Below are 18,741 nucleotides of genomic sequence, written 5' to 3'. Positions count from 1 at the left end.
AAGAGATTTCTCCTGAACTTTACTGGATTTTTTTCCAGCGGCATTTCAAATATTTAGTTTTGATCTCATAAAGCATCTTCCTCCATGCCTATGCTGCCAAAATCCTTCCTAATTCTTCAAAGCTCTATTAGATAATAACCTGGACTTCTCCTTTCTCGAGAGAAGAGCCTCAGCTTGTTCAGTCTTCAAATTAGCTCCAGTTTGTTCAATTTCCAAAGATGGTTAATCCCTAAATAGTAATCTTGATTATTTTTAAAGCTGGTGACACAAAGTGTGGAGTGAAATTTCTCCTGACAGTAACATTGTTAGCATGCTGATAGCTCATTAATACGAAAGTGACAGGAATTTCACCTTCACAGGGTGTGAAGACAGCGTTTGATTCTTTTGTTATTTTTACACACACTATTTATTAAAAGATCTGCACAGGGAACATATTGAGGAATCGCACAGTAATGAGAGGGGATATTCAGTCCATTGTGTTTGTGCCAGCGAGATGAAAGAGATATCTATTCATCTAAATTCCCCCGAGCCCTGTACATGTTTTCCCTTCAAGTATTTATCTAATGCGCTTCTGGGCAGCACGGTAGCATTGTGGATAGCACAATTGCTTCACAGCTCCAGGGTCCCAGGTTCGATTCCGGCTTGGGTCACTGTCTGTGCGGAGTCTGCACATCCTCCCCGTGCGTGCGTGGGTTTCCTCCGGGTGCTCCGGTTTCCTCCCACAGTCCAAAGATGTGCAGGTTAGGTGGATTGGCCGTGATAAATTGCCCTTAGTGTCCAAAATTGCCCATAGTGTTGGGTGGGGTTACTGGGTTATGGGGATAGGGTTGGGTTATGGGGATAGGGTGGGGGTGTGGGCTTGGGTAGGGTGCTCTTTCCAAGAGCCGGTGCAGACTCGATGGGCTGAATGGCCTCCTTCTGCACTGTAAATTCTATGAAACATTTGAATCTGCTTCCACTGCACTTTCAGACAGTGCCTTCCAGATCACACCAATTCACCAGGCAGAGTATTCGGGTCCCTGCTGGTGGGGAGGACCCCCCTTCCACACATACACACACACAGGGCAAGACTTTCCCCTCCTTGTTTCTAAAGCCCGGGCTTCATGTCTTGGTGTTAGCAGTGGCCACTCTGGCCTCACCATCAGAAAACTGGGGATTCTGGACTCACTCCAGAGAGTTGAGACTAGGCATGGGTCTCGTCAGGTCAGGTCTCCAACTGCACCCCATTAGCGGGATGCGAATCAGTTTCACACCGGGTTTCCCGATGTGCCATAGCGGGCACCAGGGTAAGATCCCATCAGTGGGAGCATGGGAGAATTCCGCCATCTCTGCTTCCACCATCTTCTAACTTGCATTGACCTAGCACCTATCACAAGATATCCCAAAATACATGATAGCCAATGACGTACTTTCATTAAAGTGTAATCACTGTTGCTGTGTAAAGGAATGTGGCAGCCAATTTGTGCACAGCAAGCTCCCAAATTCAGCAATGGGAAAATGTGCTGATGGTCTTTGTTTTTAGTGTCGTTGGTTAAGGAAGTTCCTGGGGTTGTGAAAGGAGCCGCCCTGAAACAAGTCTTTCTCTCTATTGACGGCGAGAGGAGGGAGAGCTGCAAGGTAAAGAGGTTTAGGGAGAGAATTTCTAGGGAGTGGGCCTGGGGGTGGGATGCACAGGAGGGCATTGAGAAAAATGATGATGTAAGCTGGGAGGTTGCATTTAAACACACACAGGGGTAGCCTCCAGGAATCTTTAATTACCCTTTAGCACAACTCACTCCAAACAAAGATGACACAAAATGGTACTTGCTAAAGATCTGAATTCTCCATATTATTGCAAATTCGACAGGCGGCATGTGGCGCAGTGGTTAGCACTGGGACTGCGGCGCTGAGGACCCGGGTTCGAATCCCGGCCCTGGGTCACTGTCCGTGTGGAGTTTGCACATTCTCCTCATGTCTGCGTGGGTTTCACCCCCACAACCCAAAGATGTGCAGGTTAGGGGGATTGGCCGCGCTAAATTGCCCCTTAATTGGAAAAAAAATAATTGGGTACTCTAAAAATAAAAAAATTATTACAAATTCTGCCAAAGACGAATCATTGGACCTCACCGCTCAAGATCCATTCAATTTTCTAGCATCAATGGAATTCATGGCGTGCCGACTGTGCATGCAGAACTAATCCCAACTCCTCAAAGTGTTTCAATATTGCACAAATATTTATGCTGAACAGCCCAATTCTCTAGTGTTACTCAAACATCTTTATAGAAATAATGTCAAGCCGCTCATCATTGACCATACTGCTGCGACCCAGAAAGGACTTGTTCAGCCAGAATACTGCAGCTGAATAAATCCAGCTTGAAACATGAGGTGACCTTCAAATGAAGGTTCGACTTACTTCGGAGTGGGTGGGAAGCAAGGGAGAAATTGGAATTCCCGATTCCCGTGAGATGGTGTTGCAGCTGCAAAGATTGCCGGGATTGTGAAGACCTGAGCATACTGGCGACTGCGAGTGTGGCCCCCATCTGGGTGGGCTACTGATTCCATCTGAGTGCGCCACCCTCTAAAAGTCATTTCCAGACTAATTAAACACACACGAGAAGTGTTTCCATTCAGTGAAAATATTAAGTGTTCAATAAAACATTTTCTTTCCATTTTCTGGGGGAGGGAAGAGAACAGGCTTATTGCCATCACATTATCACATCGTGCCGAAGGTGGCGGCAATCTCCCTCTCTGAGTCTAAAGGTTCAAGTCCCACTCCGGAGACTTGTGATATTGTGTACAAAAACCAGGCTGGCATCCACAACAGTACTGAGGGAGTGACACACTGTCAGAGTGTCAGTACTGAGGGAGTGCCGCACTGTCAGAGGGTCAGTACTGAGGGAGTGCCGCACTGTCAGAGGGTCAGTACTGAGGGAGTGCTGTACTGTCAGTGGGTCAGTACTGAGGGAGTGCCGCACTGTCAGGGGGTCAGTACTGAGGGAGTGCTGCATTGTCAGAGGGTCAGTACTGAGGGAGTGCTGTACTGTCAGAGGGTCAGTACTGGGGGAGTGCCGCACTGTCAGAGTGTCAGTACTGAGGGAGTGCCGCACTGTCAGAGGGTCAGTACTGAGGGAGTGCTGTACTGTCAGAGTGTCAGTACTGAGGGAGTGCTGTACTGTCAGAGGGTCAGTACTGAGGGAATGCTGCACTGTCAGAGGGTCAGTACTGAAGGAGTGATGCACTTTCAGAGGGTCAGTACTGAGGGAGTGCCGCACTGTCAGAGGGTCAGTACTGAGGGAGTGCCGCACTTGAGGGAGTGCTGCACTGTCAGAGGGTCAGTACTGAGGGAGTGCCGCACTGTCAGAGGGTCAGTACTGAGGGAGTGCTGCACTGTCAGAGGGTCAGTACTGAGGGAGTGCCGCACTGTCAGAGGGTCAGTACTGAGGGAGTGCTGCACTGTCAGAGGGTCAGTACTGAGGGAGTGCCGCACTGTCAGAGGGTCAGTACTGAGGGAATGCTGCACTGTCAGAGGGTCAGTACTGAAGGAGTGATGCACTTTCAGAGGGTCAGTACTGAGGGAGTGCCGCACTGTCAGAGGGTCAGTACTGAGGGAGTGCCGCACTTGAGGGAGTGCTGCACTGTCAGAGGGTCAGTACTGAGGGAGTGCCGCACTGTCAGAGGTCAGTACTGAGGGAGCGCTGCACTGTCAGAGGGTCAGTACTGAGGGAGTGCCGCACTGTCAGAGGGTCAGTACTGAGGGAGTGCTGTACTGTCAGAGGGTCAGTACTGAGGGAGTGCTGCACTGTCAGAGGGTCAGTACTTAGGGAATGCTGCACTGTCAGAGGGTCAGTACTGAGGGAGTGCTGCACTGTCAGAGGGTCAGTACTGAGGGAGTGCCGCACCGTCAGAGGGTCAGTACTGAGGGAGTGACGCACTGTCAGAGGGTCAGTGCTGAGGGAGTGCTGCACTGTCAGAGGGTCAGTACTGAGGGAGTGACGCACTGTCAGAGGGTCAGTACTGAGGGAGTGCCGCACTGTCAGTGGGTCAGTACTGAGGGAGTGCTGCACTGTCAGAGGGTCAGTACTGAGGGAGTGACGCACTGTCAGAGGGTCAGTACTGAGGGAGTGCTGCGCTGTCAGAGGGTCAGTACTGAGGGAATGCTGCACTGTTAGAGGGTCAGCACTGAGGAAGTGCTGTACTGTCAGAGGGTCAGTACTGAGGGAGTGCTGCACTGTCAGAGGGTCAGTACTGAGGGAGTGCTGCACTGTCAGAGGGTCAGTACTGAGGGAGTGACGCACTGTCAGAGGGTCAGTACTGAGGGAGTGCTGCACTGTTAGAGGGTCAGCACTGAGGAAGTGCTGTACTGTCAGAGGGTCAGTACTGAGGGAGTGCTGCACTGTCGGAGGGTCAGTACTGAGGGAATGCTGCACTGTTAGAGGGTCAGCACTGAGGAAGTGCTGTACTGTCAGAGGGTCAGTACTGAGGGAGTGCTGCACTGTCAGAGGGTCAGTACTGAGGGAGTGACGCACTGTCAGAGGGTCAGTACTGAGGGAGTGCTGCACTGTTAGAGGGTCAGCACTGAGGAAGTGCTGTACTGTCAGAGGGTCAGTACTGAGGGAGTGCTGCACTGTCAGAGGGTCAGTACTGAGGGAGTGCCGCACTGTCAGAGGTCAGTACTGAGGGAGCGCTGCACTGTCAGAGGGTCAGTACTGAGGGAGTGCCGCACTGTCAGAGGGTCAGTACTGAGGGAGTGCTGTACTGTCAGAGGGTCAGTACTGAGGGAGTGCTGCACTGTCAGAGGGTCAGTACTTAGGGAATGCTGCACTGTCAGAGGGTCAGTACTGAGGGAGTGCTGCACTGTCAGAGGGTCAGTACTGAGGGAGTGCCGCACTGTCAGAGGGTCAGTACTGAGGGAGTGCTGCGCTGTCAGAGGGTCAGTACTGAGGGAATGCTGCACTGTTAGAGGGTCAGCACTGAGGAAGTGCTGTACTGTCAGAGGGTCAGTACTGAGGGAGTGCTGCACTGTCAGAGGGTCAGTACTGAGGGAGTGCTGCACTGTCAGAGGGTCAGTACTGAGGGAGTGACGCACTGTCAGAGGGTCAGTACTGAGGGAGTGCTGCACTGTTAGAGGGTCAGCACTGAGGAAGTGCTGTACTGTCAGAGGGTCAGTACTGAGGGAGTGCTGCACTGTCAGAGGGTCAGTACTGAGGGAATGCTGCACTGTTAGAGGGTCAGCACTGAGGAAGTGCTGTACTGTCAGAGGGTCAGTACTGAGGGAGTGCTGCACTGTCAGAGGGTCAGTACTGAGGGAGTGACGCACTGTCAGAGGGTCAGTACTGAGGGAGTGCCGCACTGTCAGAGGGTGAGTGCTGAGGGAGTGCTGCATTGTCAGATGTGACATTAAATCGTGGTCCCATCTTCCCTCACAGTTGGATGTCCAATATCCAATGGTAATGTTTTGAAGCAGAGAAGACGAGATCTCGCGAGTGTCCTGGTCAATATTCTCCCTCAATCAACATCCCTAAAAACAGATGATCTGATTTCCAGCTCATCGCCATTTGCTGTGCACCAATTGGCTGCTATGTTACAACAGTGACTACACATCACAACAGTGACTACACATCACAACAGTGACTACACATCAAAAGTCCTTCATTGGCTGCAAAGCAGGAGGAACATCCTGAGGTTGAGAAAGGCGCCACATAAATGCACACAAATAATTAGACAGGAGGCATGTTTGATTTTTCACAGAACAGAAATATTGAAAAAAATTAAAAATTGCCCACGACACATTCTCATGAAGGTAGCACCCCAATTAATTATAACAACCTCATAAACCAACCATAATCCATTTTCAAATTGGCTCAAGTACAAGTCAATAACTCGTATTTAAAATAATGCAGTTGACGGAGTAAAATATCTGAGTGATGGGCAGCGATGTAGCAATAACGTGACTCGATGCGAGTTAGGATACAGGTAACAGAGTTGTGAGTGGAGGGTGGAGAGAAACCAAATGGTCGAGACTGGAGGTAACAAAGGCAAGGGATGTCACAGGACTCCAAACCCTTTTTGAAGCTATCACAAGCGAGAAATAAGAGCAAGATAATTAATTTCAATTTCAGCATTCTACATACCTACTCCCATTGTTCCCCTACACAGAAAATCCTCTCCTAGCCTCCTCCCAGCAAAGGTAACCTCCCTCTTTTGTTTAGGAATACTCAAACACAGGGCGGCACTGGCGCAGTGGTTAGCATCGCTGCCTACGGCGCCGCGAACCCAGGTTCGGTCTCGGCCCCGGGTCACTGTCCGTGTGGAGGTTCTCCGTGACTGCGTGGGTCTCACCCCCCACAACCCAAAGATGTGCAGGATAGGTGGGTTGATCACACTAAGTTGCCCCCTAATTGGAAAAAAATAATTGGGTAGTTTAAGTTTAAAAAAAAAAGGAATACTCAAATATCATGGAATGATACAGCAGAAAATGGGGCCATTCAACCCCATCTTCCCAATGCTAGCCCTTTGATCGAGTTATTCATTCCATTCTCTAATCTGTATATTTCATTCCCATCAGGTTTATCCAGTTCCCCATGGCAGAGGAGAACATCTGTTCTAAAACACACATTTGAAATATTTCTAATTGTTTTCAGATCAATTTTGTTTCAAACTGGTTCACTTACTTTGGTAATAACTTGTACACTGGTGTTGGGCAGTAAGGTAGTGATCATTTTCAGAGGGAAATCTGCTCGAGTGTATTTTGTATTCTCCATCTCGTGCACTCATCACACTCACTGTGGGAGGAGGAGGCGGGAAGGTTCCATCAATCCACACAATCCTGGCAGGTCACTTGCCCCCTGCTGCCGACTAAAGAGAACCAAGGGCTCATACCTCCACCGTCTGTCAGAGTCTGGTGGCAGCTAGAGCTCCAGCAGGTCGTCACCCCCACAGAGTGAGTCGATGGCGGCGTTGAAATGTTTCAAAAGCTTTCCAGCTGCATAAAACAACACAATTCACTTTGAGCAGGATGACCAAACAGTCGCTGCATCTCGGTGTCGCCTCCTTTAGACCGAGGATTCCACCTCCCAGCTTCTCGCTGTCACACCCGCAGGCCGAGAGCTGCCATATCTCTCATCACCCGACTATATCTTGCGCTGAGGAAGTTTGTTCTGTTGTGCACATCGCAGAAGGGCAGCTTCGTTTATATTGTGTGTCTGACAGGAGCCAGACGTGGATCATTCTCCCTCTCTCTCTCTCTCTGCAGGGTTGGAGTGAGCTTTCAGAGGAGACAGGAACGGAAGACTGGGGGTGGACAAAGAGTTGGAAAGAAACACAACAGGGCTGGAAAGGCAATCTCTTAACTCCTTTCATCCCAGCCAGGGACTGTGAACGGTCCAATTATAAGTGTTGTACTCTATTCAACGCCCCACAGCCTCCCCAACGCCCCACCCCCAGAACCGAACAACTTGGCCCTTTTTATCCAACTTTTGTGTTGTTTCTCCTCAGAGCTGTAAGTGGAGATGGAGCAGCAAGATGGTGTGTACAGAAATAAACTCTGCTGAGATCTTCCAGCCTTTACCTCCAGATTTAACTATTTACTCTTCTGACCATGCCTCCCCCTTGTGCACTCTTCCATAACGTTTGATTCACCTCCTCCAAGATCTCTGCGCTTCTCCGATGGCCTTGACTTTAACCACTTCACCATTGGCGTCTGCGCCACCAGTTCCTGAATAGAACATACAGTGCAGAAGGAGGCCATTCGGCCAATCGAGTCTGCACCAACCCACTTAAGCCCTCACTTCCACCCTATCCCCGTAACCCAATAACCTCTCCTAACCTTTTTGGACACTAAGGGCAATTTAGCACGGCCAATCCACCTAACCTGCACGTCTTTGGACTGTGGGAGGAAACCGGAGCACCCGGAGGAAACCCACGCAGACACGGGGAGAACGTGCAGACTCCGCACAGACAGTGACCCAGCGGGGAATCGAACCTGGGATCCTGGCGCTGTGAAGCCACAGTGCTAGCCACTTGTGCTACCGTGCTGCCCTGGGCTGAAAGCTCTGGAATCCACTCCCCAAACCTGAGCCCCTCTCTCTCCTTGTTTAAAGTGCTCTCGGAAACCTGTTCTCATAACCCAGGATTTTGCTGCCAATGTAATTCTGTTTGAATATACATGATCCTAAAAAGGGCCTTGGCATCCGTTATTGTTGCTCTATAAATGCAAGTTGCTGTTGTGGCCATGATGTGACTCAGTGAAATTTATCTGACATGTTCCTACTTCATTCTGACCATCTTAATAAAACCTTCAGAGCAAAGGGTGCAGCTGTGTGCGCACGAGGATGTCAGTAAATGTAATCATGTTAAAAAGATCCATCAGGCAGATCTTTGAACTATTTAAAAAAAATTTTTTTTTAGAGTACCCAATTTATTTTTCCAATTAAGGGGCAATTTAGCGTGGCCAATCCACCTAGCCTGCACATCTTTGGGTTTTGGGGGCGAAACCCACGCAAACACGGGGAGAATGTGCAAATGATCTTTGAACTATTGATCCTGTGTAACAGCTGGCCTGTAATAAGCATCTTGAAGCTTTGAGATTTCAGCGTTTCATGGACGAGAGCCCCACCACAAACCTCCTGAAGGCATCTACCCGTAGAATCCATAGAATCCCCACAATGCAGACGGAGGCCCTTCGGACCATTGAGTCTGTACTGACCCTCCGAAAGAGCACTCACCTAGGCCCACTCCCCCATCCTATCCCCGTAACCCCACCTGACCTTTGGGCACTCAGGGGCAATTTAGCGTGGCCAACCCACCTAACCTGCACGTCTTTTTGGGTTGTGGGGGTGAGGCCCACGCAAACAGGGGGAGAATGTGCAAACTCTACACGGACAGTGGCCCGGGGACGGGATTCGAACCCGGGTCCTCAGTGCCGTGAGGCAGCAGTGCTAACCAATGGAGTTATCATTTTTAATGTTTGTGAGCAATGATCTAAATAATACTTCAATACCCAAGATAAAGATATATTTGGACCAGATTAGAGGAACATAGGACTTAGAAGCAGGAGTTGGATTTGGAGTAAGGCCATTCAGCCCTTCCAGCCTATCCCACTATTCAATAAGATCATGGCTGGTCTGGTCTGTTCTCCACTTTGTCCTCCTCCCTTGTCTATCAAACATATATCTAACTCTGCCTTGAATAAATTCAATGATACAACCTCACTGAATTTTAATTGTTTTTTATTTCAATTTTTAATTTTAACCGTTCAAAATGCATCCAACTGGACAGAATTAAGATGGGGTCCATCGGACGCCATTCAGCTTTAGTTCCCATGACTGATCTGGATTTCAACTCCATCTACTCACCTGAGCTTCACATCTCTCCACCCTCTTACAAATCCATTGGCTAGTTCATAGAACCAGAATGTGACGGCACAGTAGGAGCTGGTCCCCCCCCCATGCCGGTCAGTGCCAGCCCTACAAAGAGCAACCCCATTCCTCTCTCTGCCCCGGCCCTTTCCCCGTCAAGTTGACCTGGAACTTGCTGCCCACAAGGGTGGTGGAAGCGGAGACGATCCATGATTTCGAAAGGAAATCGGATGGGCACTCAAGGGAAATAAACCTGCTGGTCCCTAGGGATAGACTGGGGTAAGGGGATTGACTGGTGAGCCCCACAGAGAGGTGGCTCGGTGGATTGATGTCTGCTCCTGCGTTGTAAATGACTCCATGACCTCAAACAGTGTTCCCTCTAAATTCCCCTTTGCTGTGCACAGCCTGCTTGTTGCACTGTGTGGTAAGATCATAGAATCCTGAAAGTGCAGATGGAGGCAATTCTGCCCATCGAGTCTGCACTGACCCTCTGAAAGAGCCCCCTAACTAGGTCCACGTCCCTGCCCTATCCCTGCAACCCCACCTAACCTGCACATCTTTGGGTTCTAACAGGCAATTGTAGCTTGGCCAATCCACCTAACCTGCACGTCTTTGGACTGTGGGAGGAAACCGGAGCACCTGGAGGAAACCCACGCAGACACGGAGAAAAAGTGCAAATTCCCTCCCCCCACACACAGTCACCCAAGACAGGAATTGAAACCGGGTCCCTGGCGCTGTGAGGCAGCAGTGCCAACCACTGTGCCACCCTGCCACCCCATTGTCATTGTCAAGATTGTCATATATAGCCACACATCTTAAAGGGACTGTTTCCTCTGCATGGTCTGCCCCTGCGCAGTAAGTCCCAGCTCCCCCTATTCCATTAAGTATTTTAAATAAATTCCCCTTTCACATAAACCATACTAATGTCATACAAGTAGTTAAACTGACACAACAGCCTCCTACTGGAAAGTAGCCACTTGAACACAAAGGCCCACTGGAAAGCAGCCACTACAGAGAATTCCTATGTTAGGAAGAGCCAAGTGTAAATCAACAGCTGGCCTGGACGCCTTCCCAGATATTCAGCAACTATGTCTCATTTTTCCGCCTCCACTTTTCCCCCCAACGTTTCTTGAAGACTGGCCCCATTGAGCGCAGGCACCCCTCGGGTACTGTGCCCAAATTGCCAACATTGAAGCCAGATGATGATGAGACTCAGTTGTCTCTGCCTGTAGAATCGGGCATCGTATTCCGCCTTCGTCCTCGATAACCACGCACGGGCAACCTAGAGAGACAAGCAAACTGGCTTTCCATCTGCATATGCCTAAGGTCGTGAATGACGTGACATCGATCCCTGGCTGATATCGGTGCAAATTGGTGATTGAGCCCAGGTCTGTGCTCAAGAAGGGTTTTGTGACAGAGGGATAACCAGTACGTAACCAGTTTCTCTTGGGTTTCCTCAGGGAGAGGAATGTGGCCTTGGAGTACCTTGTGTACCAATGACATCACTGACGGAAAGTGGGTTGGAAGAGTTAAGCACAACAATGAAGTATTTTTGTAGTTTTAGGCATGAGGTTAGTTTGCCAGCTAGTGACTCAATTTCAGGTCTGACGAACTCAGGCAAGATCTGCCGAGCTTCACCGGCCCGCACCCTCCATCCGCTCACCCATGTGCCAAACAGCTGGGCAAACAAGCATTGGAACAATCGCTTCGATTGGAAGATATTATTGAGTTGCAGTTGTCACCTAGACAAAGCTGCCAATTAATTAGTGCGAATGGGATTGATATGATTTTTGAGATTCTGGAACAGGCTCACTGAAATGGTCAGAGAAAAGGGAAAGAGGGATTTGGATACATTCTTGAAAAGTGTTTCGACAGCCTGGTCCAGTGCGCGGTCAATTCCAGCCCCACGTGACCTGCAGTCGCAACACAGTTGAAATTAACTTTTAATGTTAAAAAATGCCCAAAGTCTTTGGTCTTCGAATGCCCAATAACTAGTCACACACCAGCTTTGCAAATTTAAACACAATTGACTTTCTATTCTTTACAGTGACTATAATTAAATAGACAACAAATACAACTGGTTAATTATTATCTAATTACTAACCTCCCTTTTTAACTCGCCCCACCCTCTACACACACACAAGACAAACAAGCACAGAGGGAAAAGAGGGGTGTAAAAAAATACTAGAAGTAAAAAAATAAAAGTCTGTTTCAGATGGACATTGACCAGTAGACTCTTCCTTCAGTCTAAGCCGACAGTTGGATGATACCTTTTCCTTCAGTCTGTCATGGTTTTCAGTATAAACTCGAGACTTCTGCCTTTAGACAGTCGGCAGAGTCTTTGTTACCTCCAGACTCGATTATTCGAATGCATTCCTGGCTGCTCTCCCACATTCTATCCTCCATAATGAGGTCATCCAAAAGTCTGCTGCCGGTCTGAACTGTCAGCAAGTCCTGTTTCCCTATCACCCACGGTGTTCACTGACCTACATTGGCTAACAACATCTTGATTTAAAATTCTTATCCTGATTTTCAAATCCCTCCATTGCCTCTCTCTGTAGTGTCTTCCAGCCTCACAATCCTCCACAATCTCTGCACTCCTCTCAGTTGGCCTCTCGAGCATCCCTGATTGTAACCTCTCCACCATTGGTAACCACTGTGCGGCAGTGGTGGAGGGAGTGGATGCTTGAGGAAGGGATGCCAATTAAGTGGGCTGCGTTGTCCTGGATGTGTTGAGCTTCCTTAGTGTTGTTGGAGCCGCACTCATCCAGGCAAGTCGAGGATATTCCATCAGACCCTTGACTTGTATCTTGTAGATGGTGGACCGCTCTATCGCCCACACACACTTTGGCAAATCTGACCACAAGGCTGTGCTCCTGCTCCCGGCTTATAAGCAAAAACTGAAGCGGGAGAATCCGTCAAAGAAAGTCGTGCATTGTTGGTCTGAGGAATCGGATGATCTCCTACGGGACTGCTTAGAGTCAGTGGACTGGTCAGTATTTAAAAATTCTGCAACCAGCCTGAACGAGTACGGCACTACAGTAACTGACTTCATTAGTAAGTGTGTAGAAGACTGTGTGCCAAAGAAGCAAATCCGCGTGTTTCCCAACCGGAAACCCTGGATGAACAGGAATATCCACGGCTTGCTAAAGTCTAGGTCTGAGGCATTAAAGTCAGGCGACTCTGACCTCTATAAGAAAGCCAGATATGATCTAAAGAAATCCATCAAAGATGCCAAAAGACACTCCCGGACCAAGCTCGAGTCCCAGGCTCGCCACACGGACCCCCGCCGTCTATGGCAAGGTCTGCAAGACATAACGGGCTACAAGATGAAGGCATGTAAAATCGTCGGCTCCAACGCACCCCTCCCTGATGAGCTCAATGCATTCTATGCCCGCTTTGAGCTAGAGGTCAGCGAGAGCGAGCCCTCCACCCCAGAACCTCAGATGAACTTGTATCTGAAATCACCACTGCAGACGTCAGAGCAGCCTTCTCGAAGGTCAACCCTTGGAAAGCCACTGGCCCGGATGGGGTACCCGGACGAGCACTCAGGTCTTCCGCGGATCAGCTGGCGGGGGTATTCGCAGACATCTTCAACCTCTCTTTACAACAATCTGAGGTCCCTATCTGCTTCAAGAAGACGACCATCATCCCTGTACCAAAAGAAAGCCAAGCAGCGTGCCTTAATGACTATCGTCCAGTGGCTCTGACATCCATCATCATGAAGTGCTTCGAAAGGTTAGTCATGGCACGAATCAACTCCAGCCTCCCGGATTGCCTTGATCCACTACAGTTCGCCTACCACTGCAACAGGTCCACAGCAGACGCCATCTCCATGGCCCTGCACTCTACCCTGGAACACCTAGATAACAAAGACACCTATGTCAGACTCCTATTCATCGTCGACAGCTCAGCCTTCAACACCATCATTCCTATGAAACTCATCTCCAAACTCCGTGGCCTTGGCCTCGGCTCCTCCCTCTGCGACTGGATTCTGAACTTTCCAACCCACAGGCCACAATCAGTAAAGATAGGCAACAACACCTCCTCCACGATCGTCCTCAACACCGGTGCCACACAAGGCTGTGTCCTCAGCCCCCTACTATACTCCTTATACACCTATGACTGTGTGGCCAAATTCCCCTCTAACTCGGTTTTCAAAATTTGCTGATGACACCACCGTAGTGGGTTGGATTTCAAACAATGACGCGACAGAGTACAGGAATGAGATAGAGAATCTGGTGAACTGGTGCGATGACAATAATCTCTCCCTCAATGTCAACAAAATGAAGGAGATTGTCATCGACTTCAGGAAGCGTAGTGGAGAACATGCCCCTGTCGACATCAATGGGAACGAAGTAGAAAGGGTCGAGAGCTTCAAGTTTTTAGGTGTACAGATCACCAACAGCCTGTCCTGGTCCCCCCATGCCGATACTATAGTTAAGAAAGCCCACCAACGACTCTACTTTCTCAGAAGACTAAGGAAATTTGGCATGTCATCTATGACCCTCACCAACTTTTACAGATGCACCATAGAAAGCATTCTTTCTGGTTGTATCACAGCTTGGTATGGAGCCTGCTCTGCCCAAGACCGCAGGAAATGACAAAAGGTTGCGAATGTAGCCCAATCCATCACGCAAACCAGCCTCCCATCCATTGACTCTATCTATAATTCCCGCTGCCTCAGAAAGGCAGCCAGCATAATTAAGACCCCACACACCCCGGACATACTCTCTTCCACCTTCTTCCGTCAGGAAAAAGATACAAAGGTTTGAGGTCACGTACCAACCGACTCAAGAACAGCTTCTTCCCGACTGCCTTCAGACTTTTGAATGGACCTACCTTGTATTAAGTTGATCTTTTCTCTACACCTTGCTATAACTGTAACATTATATTCTGCAGTCTCTCCTTCCTTCCCTATGTACGGTCTGCATTGTTTGTGCAGCATTCAAGAAACAATACTTTTCACTGTATACTGATACATGTGACAATAATAAATCAAATCAAATCAAAAGGCTTTGGGGATTCAGGAGGTGAATTACTCACTGCAGGATTCCCAACCTCTACCCTGCTCTGGTAGCCACAGTATTTATATGGCTTTGACAAAGAGTCAGCCAAAGTCGAAATATTAGCTCCGTTCTCTCTTCACAGATGCTATCAGAGCTGCTGAGATTTTCCAGCATTTTCTGTTTTTACTGATATGGCTGATCCAGTTCATTTTCTGGCCAATGATACCCCCTCCAAGTTGCTGATGGTGGGATGTTCAGTGATGGTGGTGACATTGAATGTCATGGGGACATCCAAGCTCAAAAATATCCTCCCTACACCTTTCCCTTCTCCTCCTTGCTTTCCTCCTTGAAGACACTCCTTCAAAACTCCCTCTTTGACCACGTTTTTGTCATCTGACCTAATATCTCTTCATATGGCGGTGTCATAGGTGACTTTATAAAGTTCCTGTGAAGCACCTTGGGGCATTTAATTCTGTTAAGGTACTATAGAAGTCTAAGTTGCTGTATCTCTGGCAATCTTTTGAAAACAATCTGACCTGACCTTAGAGCAGCATCTGGGAATATAGCTAAAAAAACACTCAAAGACACCATTATTCACCAGTCTCTGATCAAGAGATTCTGACACAAACATATCACAATAAGGAAGTCAGGCCAGCAGGAGACACAATAAGTACTTACTTGAACGGATGTGAGATCACTAGCTGCTTAAAAACAAAGTTTGAACTTCATCACCCATGCAAATATAGGCCTGTGCTTTAACAAACTGCACTTGATGACTTAATTAAGCCACATTAGAACCGTTACAGAGACGATTGTTATGCACAACTCAAACCAAATTGAAAAATATGAATGCATTCACTATGATTGTCACTGTAGAAAATCACCGGATCTCCTGAAAAAATATAAAACTAATAGTTGACCAATGGAAGTGAGGCTCTTCAAATCTCTGGAGATATTTAAACAGGACGTCGCAGAAAGGGAAAGACTTGCATCAGTGTGGAATACGTAAGTCCAAGTGTGAAGGAGCCATTCTAACCCAGTGGGTTTACACCACAGCCTCTGTTCCATTAATAGGCAGTAGCCAGGCCCCTGACATCTGCCTCAGTACCAAATGGAGTAGAGGAAATATCAGTTAGAGGCTTGCACTGGGCATCTGACTAACTGACCTCCTGTCAGAAAGTGGTTGTAGTCAGTATGAAGCAGTCACTGAAGCAGTCCTTGAACATTTGCACCAAGACCTGGATATTGGATTAACAAGTGAAACATTGGCTCTACATAAGTGCCAGGCAATGGCCATCTCCAACATGAGAGAATGGAACCATTGCTCCTTGACATTCCATGAAATTACTGTAACTGAATCTCCCACTATCAATAACCTGGGGGGTTGGAACTTCCGGTTGCGGCCATGCCTGGATAGGTCGCACGTTCGGCAGCTCCCGCCGGGAACGGACTTTTGGGCTCTCTAGAGGGGCCCCAACGGCACTTGTTCAACGGCTTCCAGTGTGGGAAGGTGACAGCAAGGTTCCCCCCGACAGTATATGGATTGGACAAGGAGTGGAGTGGTGAAAAAAGGGATCTTGGAGCAGCGAAAAGTGAGAGGGAGAAAAAGCAAGATGGCGGAGGGTGGAGACCAAGCAGCTTGGGCGCAGTGGTCGCAGGAGCAGCAGGGGTTTCTTAAACACTGCTTTGAGGAGCTGAAAACCGAAATGCTGGAGCCAGTGAAGGCGGCGATTGAGAAGCTAGTGGAGACCCAGAGGGCCCAAGGGGCGGCGATCCGAGAGGTGTGGCAAAAAGCCTCGGAGAACGAGGACGAGATCTTGGGCCTGGCGGTGAAGATGGAGGCACACGAGGCGCTGCACAAGAGGTGGGCGGAAAGATTTGAGGACCTGGAGAATAGGTCGAGGAGGAAGAATCTTCGGATTCTGGGTCACCCTGAAGGAGTGGAGGGACCCGATGCCGGGGCATATGTGAGCACGATGCTCAATTCGCTGATGGGCGCGGGAGCCTTCCCGAGGTCTCTGGAGCTAGATGGGGCGCACCGGGTCCTGGCAAGGAGACCCAAGGCCAACGAGCCGCCAAGGGCTGTAGTGGTGAGGTTTCACCGCTATATGGACAGAGAGTGTGTCCTGAGATGGGCCAAGAAAGAGCGGAGCAGCAGGTGGGAGAACACGGAGATCCGAATCTACCAGGACTGGGGTGCAGAGGTGGCCATGGAGAGAGCTGGCTTTAATCGGGCTAAGGCGGTGCTCCATCGGAAAGAGGTGAAGTTCAGGATGCTGCAGCCAGCGCGATTGTGGTCACATTCCAAGATCGGCACCACTATTTTGAAACGCCTGAGGAGGCTTGGAGCTTTATACAGACTGAAACGGTGGACTCAAATTGAAGGTTTGTTGTTGTGGGGATGGATGTTTGCTGTATATATGGTTTTAACTACTTGTAGGGAATGTTCCCTTGGTTGGGTGCTGGATGGGGATGGGTGAAGGGATTTGATGGGGAGACTGTGGGAGAGTGTGGGCGTCGGTGTTGGAGGGAGGGGAGGCCCGGTGATGGGGAATTGAGGTAAGGCCGCAAAAGGAGCTGCGCCAGAGGGGGCGGGGTTGGTGGGGGAGATCTTAAGGGTGGACAGGAGATATGCAGAGGCCCCCAAGGAGGGACTACTCAGGGAGTGGCGAAGCCTCCAGACGGAGTTTGACCTGTTGACCACAGGGAAAGCAGAGGAGCTGGTTAAAGGATTGGGGAACATGCAGGCGGGGAAGGCCCCGGGGTCAGACGGGTTCCCGGTCGAGTTTTATTGGAAATATGTGGACCTGCTGGGCCCGTTGCTAGTGAGGACTTTCAATGAGGCAAGGTGGGGGGGGGACCCTGCCCCCGACAATGTCCGGGGCGCTGATCTCTCTGATCCTGAAGCGGGACAAGGACCCACTGCAATGTGGGTCGTATAGACCGATCTTGCTCCTCAATGTGGATGCTAAGTTGCTGGCAAAAGTGCTGACTACGAGAATTGAGGACTGTGTCACGGGGGTGATCCATGAGGACCAGACGGGATTTGTAAAGGGCAGGCAGCTAAACACTAACATGCGGAGGCTCCTCAACGTGATTATGATGCCATCTGTGGGCAAATAAGACCCCGAGGGTAAAGAGGGTGTTTCTGGAGCGTAGCAGGGATAGGGAGGTCTGGCGCTGCCGAATCTGTGCGGCTATTATTGGGCAGCTAACGTGGCGATGATCCGTAAGTGGGTAATAGAGGGAGAGGGGGCAGCGTGGAAGAGGTTGGAGATGGCGTCCTGCAGGGGCACGAGCCTGAGGGCGCTGGTGACGGCACCGCTGTCGCTCTCGCCGACAAGGTACACCACGAGTCCAGTGGTGGCGGCAACGTTGAAGACCTGGGGGCAGTGGAGACAGCACAGGGGCGAGATGGGAGCCTCGGTTTGGTCCCCGATTCGGAAGAACCATCGGTTCGTCCTGGGAAGGATGGATGGGGGGTTTCGGAGCTGGCATCGGGCAGGGATTAGAAGAATGGGGGACCTGTTTATAGATGGGACGTTTGCGAGCCTAGGGGCGCTGGAGGAGAAGTTTGGGCTACCCCCGGGAAACGCTTTCAGGTACATGCAAGTGAGGGCATTTGTGAGGCGGCAGGTGAGGGAATTCCCGTTGCTCCCGGCACAGAGGATTCAGGACAGGGTGATTTCGGGTGTATGGGTCGGAGAGGGCAAGGTTTCGGCGATCTATCACACTATGAAAGAAGAGGAGGAGGCCTCGGTAGAGGAGTTAAAGGGCAAATGGGAGGAGGAGCTTGGGGAGGAGATAGATGAGGGTCTGTGGGCTGATGCCCTGAGTAGGGTTAATTCTTCCTCCTCTTGCGCCAGGCACAGCCTGATACAATTTAAGCTTACTCACAGAGCGCATATGACACGGGCGAGGTTGAGTAGGTTCTTTGGGATGGAGGACAGGTGTGGGAGGTGCTCGGGAAGCCCGGCGAATCACGTCCACATGTTCTGGTCGTGCCCGGCACTGGATGGGTTTTGGAGGGGTTTCGCAAGGACTATGTCCAAGGTGGTGAAAGTCCAGGTCAAGCCAAGTTGGGGGTTGGCACTATTTGGGGTAATGGATGAGCCGGGAGTGCAGGAGGCGAAAGAGGCCGGTATCCTGGCCTTTGTGTCCCTGGTAGCCCGGCGGAGGATCTTGCTATTATGGAAGGACGCGAAGTCCCCCAGTGTGGAAGCCTGGATCAATGACATGGCAGGGTTCATCAAGCTGGAGAGGATAAATTTTGCCTTACGAGGGTCTGTACAGGGGTCCTTCAGGCGGTGGCAACCGTTCCTAGACTATCTCGCGGAGCATTAGGAGGAGGTCAGCAGCAGCAGCAACCCAAGGGTCGGGGGGGGGGTCTCTTTCGA

General features: G+C 49.9%; 1 protein-coding gene across 24 annotated transcripts in view; it reads right to left on the bottom strand.

Annotated features, from left to right (window-relative positions):
• phldb1b (pleckstrin homology-like domain, family B, member 1b) overlaps positions 1 to 18,741 on the bottom strand; it is a 405,781-nt gene that overhangs the window by 329,379 nt on the left and 57,661 nt on the right. The window contains exon 1 of one of the 24 annotated variants that reach the window (XM_072486406.1): positions 6,651 to 7,210. The exons of the other annotated variants lie outside the window; for them this stretch is intronic. Coding sequence (XP_072342507.1) covers positions 6,651 to 6,740 — 90 coding nt within the window. The 5' untranslated portion in view covers positions 6,741 to 7,210. Of the gene's footprint in view, positions 1 to 6,650; positions 7,211 to 18,741 lie in introns of those variants that run through there. 24 annotated transcript variants of the gene reach the window in all.

This window comes from Scyliorhinus torazame, chromosome 21 (genome assembly GCF_047496885.1).
Source record: "Scyliorhinus torazame isolate Kashiwa2021f chromosome 21, sScyTor2.1, whole genome shotgun sequence".
In the NCBI taxonomy this organism is placed as follows: Eukaryota; Metazoa; Chordata; class Chondrichthyes; order Carcharhiniformes; family Scyliorhinidae; genus Scyliorhinus; species Scyliorhinus torazame.
Note: the sequence above shows the minus strand (reverse complement) of the source record. Positions and strands in the feature narration are given on the sequence as shown.